The sequence below is a fragment of the Amblyomma maculatum genome, chromosome 3 (genome assembly GCF_055883805.1).
Source record: "Amblyomma maculatum isolate TAMU_Amacu chromosome 3, ASM5588380v1, whole genome shotgun sequence".
Taxonomy (NCBI): Eukaryota; Metazoa; Arthropoda; class Arachnida; order Ixodida; family Ixodidae; genus Amblyomma; species Amblyomma maculatum.
The window spans coordinates 29,568,935-29,579,484 of NC_139346.1; the positions used below are offsets into that span (position 1 = coordinate 29,568,935).

A 10,550-nucleotide genomic window follows, 5' to 3' on the forward strand; every position below is an offset into this window, starting at 1 on the left:
GAAGCAGAGGTCAGAGCGGAAATTTTAGGACTCAGCCCCAGGCCCCAACGGGGTCACCAACAAAAGCCTGAGAAACACAGATAATGACTCTATAAGTGCCCTAACGGAGTACATGCAGGAAATCTGGACCAAAGGATAGCTACACTAGGAATAGAAAGCGGCAAATGTAATCCTAATACCAAAACCGGGCAAACTCCCAAAACTGGAAACTCTTAGACTAATTTCCTTAACCTCGTGCGTAGCGAAATTAATGGAGCACGTGGTACAAACGAGACTAACGCGTTGCGTGGAGCAAAACAACCTGTCACCGCACAATATGGTTGGTTTCCGACCAGGCCTGAGCACTCAGGACGTGACAGACATAATGGACTCACGATCCAGGGACGCCCAAGTAATCTTGGGACTAGACTTAACAAAAGCCTTTGACAACGTCCGGCATGAGGCGATTCTCAGCGGTCTCCCGGAAATGCGGAGTGGGATCCAGAACATATAACTACTTAATAGACTTCTTAACAGACAGAACAGCCTGCATTAAATTCCAAGACACTGAGTCTCCCACATTGCAGCTAGAAAGCAAGGGCACACCGCAAGGACCGGTTCTCTCCCCATTCCTTTTCAACGTGGCGATAAGGGGTCTCCCAAAAGCGCTGAGCAACATCTAGGGGCTCAAATTTAGCATGTACGCGGACGACATCAATCTCTGAATAAACCAGGGGAGTGATGCGAGCATAGAGAGTCGACTGCAGGCAGAGGCAGACACAGTAGTATAATACGCGGTTAGTAGGGACCTTTCGTGCTCACCGCGCAAATCAGTGCTACTAGTCTGCAACCCAAAATCGTTGAGCTGTCGATATCAAAATGGAAGGAATGTTCGTACCAAAGGTTGATCAAATACCAATCCTAGTGCTACAAATTCAAGAGAATGGATACAACAACGGAATACTAAAGAAACTGGAAGGCCACACAAGTCCGTATTCAGCACAATAACAATGAAGGGCCAAGAAGGAGCTAGACTTAAGCAGGCATAAGCCGCATACGTCACATTTGAACCTTAGAGCAGAGGAAAAAAATTAGAAGCACTCATTAGACGATGCCCTTGGCCTACCAATGAGTACATCCACAGAGATGCTGCTCGCTATGGGGGTACACAATACGTGAAAAGAAAGAGCAGAGGCAGTCAGAGTGTCGCAACTCGAAAGGTTAAGCCAGACAACTACAGGAAGAGCGCTTTTAAATATCGTAGGCCTGCAGACAGACAGATGGATGCAACCAAAGTCGAGCATCTCACAGAAATACTGAGATAAGCTAACCACCTCCCCTCTTACTCGACATATGCTCCCCATACAAAACGCGGAAAGGAGGCAAAAGAGAGCACAAGTACTCAAAAGGCGCTTCGAGCCACTGGACAGCAAGCCAGTTGCATACGTTGATGCGACGAGTGGGAAGTCGGCTGCGGTGGTAGCCTCGGTAGTCAACGGCCGAGGCACCTCAGTATCGGCAGCCACTATCAGAAGCCGCAACTCCGAAACAGCTGAAGAAGTTGCGATAGCGCTCGCTTGCGTAGGAACGGAAGCAAATTTCATAATTATTGACAACAAAACAGCCGTCTACAATTACACAAAGGGCAGGATCGCAACAGAAGCGGTAATAATCCTGACCAGACAGCAGATGAATAGAAAACTCAGCTTAATATGGGCTCGAGCGCACGCGTCTGTACCTGTTAACGGGGTGGCACACGAGTTAGCCCGAGATCTCTGCTTCCGGGTAACCATGGAACCGCCTGATTGCCAGAACATGGACGGACGTTTATTAAATTACACACAAATAGCCGAAAACTGTAAAACAAAGCAGAATGCTTCTTTACGAAGAACGTTGGATGATGCACCATTAAGCCTTTCAAAATTTAATAGCAGCAAATGCCCGCTATTCTATATTGCTGCACTGAAATTGCAGCCAGCGTAGACAACCGAAACTGATAGCTAGCGCGTATGAAAAGAAGCGACGAAATTTGTATGATGGCAAGAAGGGTGCCGAGTACTACATACTTCGTTCCTAGCAAAGAAGTCGCTGATCTTTGCCTATTTGTAGTTTCTAAGCAGGAACTGTCTGGATTTTTTCTTTGTTCTTCCGACGGACTATCGCATCAGATCATGGGCATAAAAAAATTGAACCGGTGACGGCAGTGGTGCAGCATGCCAACACCGGCTCGATGGGCAGGCTCTTTGCGGTTTGCTAAATCCTCTGGATTCAGATCAATAAATACCCCGTTTTGTGTCATGCAGTTTAGCAAAAGCAGGACGACGTTTCACCGCGATGCTACCGTTGACTCGCATTAGATCAATTTTTGGGCGTTTTCAATAAAATAGACCACAAATAAAATTTTGACCTTTATTTTTTTTTTTTTTCACAAAAAATTGTTACGTCGGGAGAGAGAGTGAAATTGTTTGAGTTATTTCCAGTTACTCACAGCATTGGGCCATATGGGCGTCTGATGGGGGATCGGAATATATTCGTTAAATGGAGGCTTTTATTAAATCGGGTTTCAATAAATCGAGTCTTAACTGCATATAAGCAATAACATCCTCGTAACAATATATATGCATATGTTACCATCCGGTTAGATATTTCAGTTATGGTGATCGAGTTTTCACAATCAAAATGGACGCGGCGTCTTCCTGGGCGTGCGGCATACTGCTTTAGAATGCAAACAGCTTTTCTGACCACGTGCACTCGGCGTACGTGTGCGTGATCCAGCGCTTGTTGTGCGGCTAAGACGAAATGTTAAACAAGTGAGCCATCGTATCTGGCACAAAAGCGTTTTCTTTGTTAGCACGAATTCTTCCGGTCGATTCCTTGAACCCATAGAGACCGCCATTGCAGATCAATAATAAAGCAAAACCATTTAAAGGGGCATACTGTCGGTGTTCGTTCTGTCGCACTATAGCTGTCAATCCAATGAAGTCATCCCCTGAAACGTAAACTAATGTCACTTGAAAATAACAATCCGATCACCACTGCGAAATGAACAGCCACAGCTCAGATTAGTATCATTCAGATACCCATTTCATTGAGCCAAGAACGCAGCTTTTATCAACTACGCCACACCCGAAATCATGAAACAACATCATAATTCTCCTTGTCTACATTGAGGATGATAGAAATGATGACAATGACGCTGCAATTAGCGATAATGACAATGATGGCATTAGCAATGATAATGACTGTTCATTTAGTTGCTAATTAATGACCATGAGAGCAAACGTGATGCCCCGTGTGCACCAGCAACGCTTAGGCTCTTGCAGCATTTTTGGCAGTGTAGACTCGGCAGTGCTCTATAAACTTTTTTACTTCCGGCACAGAGAAAACAACTTTCCTGACTCATTCTTGTTGCCACACCCATAGGCACAGCAGCCAGGCATGCTGCCTTTGACTATCTGTGCCCAAACATTTCCATCCACTTCGACAAACAAGCGAAAAATGGGGAATTCCCAAAAAAGACATTATTCCGCGCGCATGACTGGAAGGAATATGGAGACGTGAAGTCACGTGACTCGCTTCAGCTGGTAGGCGGGCCGACGGAGCCTCCAAAACAAATGCGGCACTCCGAAATTTCCCAGCGATCGTAAGCAATACAGCCAGTCGGCAGGTCCATACATATTCCTTTCCTCCTCTCAAAATTCGCAACAACAACAGTAGGGTTTGGCTTTAGGAGGTTTACGTCCGAACGCGGCTCAGGCTACGCGAGATGCCGTAATCCAGTGCTCTGGAAATTTTGACCACCTGGGCTACTTTAACATGCACTGGGATTGCACGTTAAAGAACAGCAGGTAGTCTTTAGCGTACAATACTAGTGCACGTAAACATCAAAAATGGTGCTTCCTTAGTTTATGAGAGATAATTGCCGTGTATAGCCGTGCGGTGGCTAAGGACTCATATTGTTCTCAAAAGGCGCTGCGTTCTTTCCGTGCGAACGTGCGGAACAAAGTGCAAAGCAGCTGAGTGCCTTCCCTTCCTAAATATGGGCGGCCGAGCACCACCTTTCTGACGATTAAGGCCTTTCGAAGGGAAATACCAGACCGCTTACTCTGTCGCATGTGCTAGGCCGCGAAGCTTAGCTCTACCATAATTGTTTTTTATCTTTGATTACGAAAAAGCATTTGACTCAGTTGAAGCCTCGGCGGTGATGCAGGCATTGCGAAATCAGGGGGTAGACGAGCCGTACGTGAAAGTGCTGGAAGATATATGTAGTGGCTGCAGAGGAACCATAGTTCTGCATAAAGAAAGTAACAAAATGCCCATAAAGAAAGGTGTTCAGTTCTAGTCACAGCTTGCTTAGAGGAAGTATTCAGAGACTTGGAATGGGAGCAGTTAGGAATAAGGGTAGATGGAGAATACCTAAGTAATCGGCGATTTGCTGATAGCATTGCCTTGCTAAGCAACTCGGGAGATGAACTGCAAATAATGATTGATGACCTAGACAGAAAAAGTAGAAAGGTAGGCTTTAAAATCAATATGCAGAAGACTAACGTAATGTTCAACACCCTCGGGAAGGAACAGCAGTTTACATTAGGTAGCGAACTACTGGAAGTAGTAGGCGAATATGTGTACTTAGGACAGGTAGTAACCGCAGATCCAGACCATGAGACCATGAAAAGGAAATAACAAGAAGAATAAGATTGGGATGGAGCGCATTTGGCAAGCACTCGCAGATTATGACTAGCAGCTTACCGGTATCGCTCAAGAGGAAAGTATACAATAGTTGCATCTTACCTGTACTCACCTATTGGGCTGAAACGTGGAGGCTAACCAAGAGAGTTCTACTTAAGTTGAGGACAACCCAGAGGGCTATGGAACAAAAAAATGGTAGGGATATAATTAAGAGACAAGAAGTTTGCAGAGCAGGTCAGAGAAATAACTAAAGTTATCGACATTTTAGCGGAAATTAAGAATAAGAAATGGACATGGGCAGGACATGTAGTGCGAAGAGAGGATAACCGATGGTCGCATAGGGTAAGAAGCTGGATTCCAAGGGAAGGAAAGCGTAGCAGGAGGCGGCAGAAAGTTAGGTGGGCGGATTAAGTTAAGAAGTTCAGAAGCTAGCACAGAACCGGGTTAAGTGGAGAAATATGGGAGAGACCTTCGCCCTGCAGTGGGTATAGTCAGGCTGATGATGATGATGATGATTATTATTATTATCTTTGCAAAGATGGATGTTTGCCCCGTATCTCGCTCATTCTTGTATAGATAACCTTCGAACAGGCACATAGATCACAAAGTTCTCATAGCCGCAATATATAATCAATGAAACACGTGCGCACGCCGTTTCGTAGCAGCTGGGGGAGCACACAGCTGTTGCAGCTTTAAAACATTGCTTGCTTACCAAACCCGTTAAAATCTACAAACACGATTTCTTCACTCTCTGCATGCCCGTAGCGCGAAGCTGATAATAGCACACTGCGGTGAAGAAACGTCACTGTCTGTGGCACGTCGTCGGACGGTGGAATACCCATGAAAGTTGACACTTGCAACACTTGGCAACAAGGCGTACTAATCAGGTCGAACAATAGCCATTTCCTGCTCCATCCTGTTTAAAGTATATCTCGGCTTTGCAATGTGTACTTTTTGGCGCCTAAGCCATTCGCCGACAAACTGTCAGTGAGTTGCTTCCATATAAACAATACAATTTTTTATGCAATGTGTTCATTGCTGCCAGTACTGAGTCGCCCGAATGCGCGGCTTCGCTGTTCAATGGCAAATTTGTTTTACAGACAAGCAATCAGTCTTCTTTTTTTTTTTCAGGAAGCGGCTAAACGGAAGCTCTCCTTGACTCTTGTGGGGCTGTCATCGCTAATCGCTACCGCTGTTCTTCTATTTGCTTTGTTGTATCTGCGCTTGAATAAGGAAAGAAGGCCAGAATCCGCAGACAATGTTTGCATGAGCAAGGCTTGTAAAGTGTACTCCCGGTGGCTCCTTGAATCCATAAACAACTCCATCGACCCCTGCCAGGACTTCTATGGTCACGTGTGTGACGGATGGAATAAGAAGCACACACGGTCTGTGCGAGAAGAAACATTCGCAGCAGCTTTCGACCGAATGTCCCGATTCGTAAAGTCAACCATCATCCCGGAGGTCGGCCAAAACAGACTCCAGCGTGCAGCCCGCTTCTACCGCAGCTGCGACAGAGTCCTGAAGGGAGAACGGGATGAGCTGCCGGCGGTCAAGGCTGCGTTACGGCAGGCCGGTATAGTCTGGCCGACCATGGCGAACAAGCCTGATACACTACACACGCTCGTGTACGTTGCCTTAAGGCTCCACTGGTCCGTACTTCTTCCTCTGGTAGTGACCCAGCTCAATCACAGCACTGAGGTCATGTTCCAGACCCCAACAGACCTAATCCCCATTGCCACGAAGTACGGCGAAATAAGTTCAAACACTGAAATAAAGGCGTCCTACGTCCAATCTCTGCGCGACGCATTTGGCAGCAAGTACAACGGCTCCACAGAAACGCTAACGGAGACAGAAGAGTTTTTGAAACATGAAGAGTATGCTATAAACCGCCTGTACGAAGGCTACGCAACGAGCAGTACGCCAGAGCTTGTGAACGATTCGGTCATTTACAATACTGTGCCTGGAGTTACAAAGGAGCGCTGGAAGTCAGTGCTTCAATCGTTCGCAATTTCTATAACAGAGCCTGTGAATTTTCGAACAGAGCTCACTTCATATGTTTCTGCGTTTTTTCACATCTGGACGCAGATTGGCGACACATCAATGCATGTTCTTGTATCCTGGATGACAGTTCAACTGGCCGCTCTATATGCGAACCGCCGCCTGATCTTGAACTTCTTTGGTACCAAGGACGCGGAACTTCGTTACGGAGCTTTCTGTTACAGCAGAGCTTATATCCTGTCCGGGAACGCCGTTTTTTCGTCCTACACCAGAAGCATGCTTGTCGGTAATACCCGGGAGATAGCCGGAGACATAGCGCTGGCTTTTCGCCAATCTTTTCGCAGACGACTACAGCTCTGGTCGGCGTTCAACTCGAACTATTCTTTTATCGCTGATTGGAACTATACAGGGACAGTGTTTCGGATTTTTGACGATGCATCGGACAGCAGCACCTATGGCAGTGAAAGTTCAGAGCGGTCAGCAGCAGATATGACAGACTCACTTGTCCAGAACTGGATCAATGGCGCCGGCCCCCTCACTTCGACCTCGTCCATCATGCCAAGCGTTGCTATAGAGAACTTGCGGTTTTACGTATGGATGAATGACACTGTACTGCTGCCATACGTCTTCGCCTTCCCACTGTTCGATAGCGATTTCAGTGTGGAGATCAACTACGGCGGTTTTGGAGCAGTGCTCGCCCGAGCAACAAGTGACTACTTTTTGCGCATCTACCTGGACGACCACCAAGTTGAAGATGTCCAGCTATTCATGGAGTGCATAGCCAACTTTTCTGCAGGAAGTGGAGGAGAAAGAAGACCAGACATGGCTGCGGTGAATGCAATTTCCGTCGGGCCATTGTTCGACGCATACCACAGCAAATCGTATACTGGACTCGGCCGGTTGCCAGGGCTGGAGCGCTACATGGGAGCGAAGCTGTTTTTTGTAGCATACTGCTACACACATTGCCTTGGCAGCTGGGCGAATGTCGTGGACGAAGCAGACTGCAACGAGGTACTTCGCCATGTGCAGCAGTTCGCACGGGTCTTTGAATGTGCACCAGGCTCACCGATGAACCCGACGACAGCACGCTGCGAGCTGTTCTGACTGCCGCCTGAATCTGTAGAGAAGAGCGCAGGTGTCATAGGTGGAAGCAGAGCCGAAGGCTGGATTCGTCAGTTCTGTGCGCGGGAATGTAATGTCGCTGATGTTTTATTTTCTTGTCAAATTATTTCAAGGTGGTAGATGTTTCTTCTGCTGGTAATATTTCTGAGACTTTACAGCAGACGACCGAATCTGAATAGCAGATCCTCTTAAAACAACCTTATGAAACCTATTAAAAGGATAAATAAGTCTGACATCTGTCTTACCCATTAAATGTTTTCGACTACTGAATACATGTGCATGTTGCAGCGCTGTACCATATGCTTTGTTGTACCCACTGAACAGAGTTTACATCTGCGGATTTTAGCAGCAGTGTGGAAATCACGACAGCTCAATGTTTAAGATGTGCTGTTCTTCTTTTGTTCATTACTAAGCAGGCTGGCGTGGTTTCTTATTGAGCAAATCGGTTACGTACAGTAAATCAAACTCATGTCTTCCCGATCATCTTTCTATTACATCCCGTGCTAGAAAAAAGGCACCCATGTTCTGACTATAGTGAGCTTGGAGGTAGTCACATACGTTTATGCAGCGAGTGTGCATTTATATTCTGGCATGTCAGGATGGCGACATTACCCTGGAAGCAAGGAACAATAATTTCAGAGATATCCTTACTGAGTGTGCGGTAGAAATAGGCGGTAGTATAGTTAGAGAGGATACCGGTAAGCTGTCTAAGGGGACGAAAGATTTGATTAAGAAACGCCAGAGTATGAAAGCCTCCAATCCAACAGACCAGATCGAATTGGCCGAGATATCAAAGCTAATCAATAAGCGCAAGGTGGCCGACATAAGAAAGTATAACATGGAGAAAATTGAGCATGCTGTAGAGAACGGCGGAAGCCTTAAAGCGGTAAAGAAGAAATTGGGCATCGGCGAAAACCAGATGTACGCGATAAGGGACAAGGCGGGCCATGTCATCACGAATATGGACAAGATAGTCAAAGTAGCCGAGGAGTTCTATACAGATCTCTACAGTAGTCAAAGTAGTCAGGACCGTAACGAGATTGGCGGTATGGAAAAACAGTCAGACGTTCCATCAATGACGAACGACGAGATCAAGAAAGCACTAGAAACTATGAAAAGGGGGAAATCAGCTGGAGAGTATCAGATAACTACAGATTTGCTGAAGGACGGGGGGGGGGGGATATCGTGCTAGAAGAACTGGCCACCCTGTATACGCAGTGCCTGGCGTCAGCGACGGTACCGGAACCATGGAAGAATGCAAACATTATCCTCATTCATAAGAAAGGAGACTCTAAGTACCTTAAAAACTACAGACCAATCAGCTTACTGTCTATTACGTATAAGGTATTTACTAAGGTAATCGCTAATAGAATCAGGACAACCTTAGCCTGCAATCAAGCAAAAGATCAAGCACGGTTTCGGAAACGGTACTCTACTATCGATCATATCCATACCATCAATCAGGTGATAGAAAAATGCTCGGAATATAACCAGCCCTTATACATAGCATTCATTGATTACGAAAAAGCATTTGACTCAATTGAAACCTCGGCGGTGATGCATGCATTGCGAAATCAGGGGATAGACGAGCCGTACGTGAAAGTGCTGGAAGATATATATGGTGGCTGCACCGCAACCATAGTTCTGCATAAAGAAAGTAACAAAATTCCCATAAAGAAAGGTGTTAGGCAAGGAGACACATCCTCCCCAGTACTATTCACAGCTTGTTTAGAGGAAGTATTCAGAGTCTTGGAATGGGAGCAGTTAGGGATAAGGGTAGATGGAGAATACCTCAGTAATCTGCGATTTGCTGATGACATTGCCTTGCTAAGCAACTCGGGGGATGAACTGCAAATAATGATTGATGACCTAGACAGGAAACGCAGAAAATTAGGCTTGAAAATCAATATGCAGAAGACTAAGATAATGTTCAACAGCCTCGGGAAGGAACAGCGGTTTACATTAGCTAGCGAAGTACTGGAAGTAGTAGGCGAATATGTCTACTTAGGACAGGTAGTAACCGCAGATCGGGACCATGAAAAGGAAATAACAAGAAGAATAAGATTGGGATGGAGCGCATTTCGCAAGCACTCGCAGATTATGACTACCAGCTTACCGGTATCGCTCAAGAGGAAAGTATACAACCGTTGCATCTTGCCTGTACTCACCTATGGGGCTGAAACGCGTAGGCTAACCAAGAGAGTTCTACTTAAGTACCTTAAAAACTACAACCCAGAGGGCTATGGAACGAAAAATGGTAGGGGTAACATTAAGAGATAGGAAGCGTGCAGAGTGGGTCAGAGAAATAACTCAAGTTACCGACATTCTAGTGGAAATTAAGAAGAAGAAATGGACATGGACAGGACATTTAGTGCGAAGAGAGGATAACCGATGGTCGCTAAGGGTAACAAACTGGATTCAAAGGGAAGGAAAGCGCAGCAGGGGGCGGCAGAAAGTTAGGTGAGCGGATGAGATTAAGAAGTTCGCAGGGGTCAAGTGGATGCAACTAGCACAGAACCGGGTTAAGTGGTGAAATATGGGAGAGGCCTTCGCCCTACAGTGGGTATAGTCAGGCTGATCATGGTGATGACGTCAGATTTGCATATTCATACATACTTCAGCTCAATAGGGGCCATTGCAGGGGTGGGTGTGAACCACACAGTGTAAATAGCGCGGCGCAGAAAAGGGTGCAAAACGCAGAGACATTGCGAGTGAAAGGAACCGCAGAAAGGAAAGGAACCGCGGAGAGGAAACGAGAGCAA

The 10,550-nt window shown here is 46.2% G+C and overlaps 1 protein-coding gene across 1 annotated transcript; it reads left to right on the plus strand.

The window, feature by feature from the left end:
- Nucleotides 1–5,934: 5,934 nt before the first annotated feature.
- LOC146194424 (endothelin-converting enzyme 1-like) lies at nt 5,935–7,770 on the plus strand. Its single transcript, XM_084596555.1, has one exon. The coding sequence runs from the start codon at nt 5,935–5,937 to the stop codon at nt 7,768–7,770; it is 1,836 nt and encodes a 611-aa protein (XP_084452681.1).
- The last annotated feature ends 2,780 nt before the right edge of the window (nt 7,771–10,550 follow it).

Excerpts from the sequence above, each read along its gene's own strand:
- LOC146194424 (XM_084596555.1), top strand. The coding sequence starts at position 5,935 with ATGAGCAAGGCTTGTAAAGTGTACTCCCGGTGGCTCCTTGAATCCATA.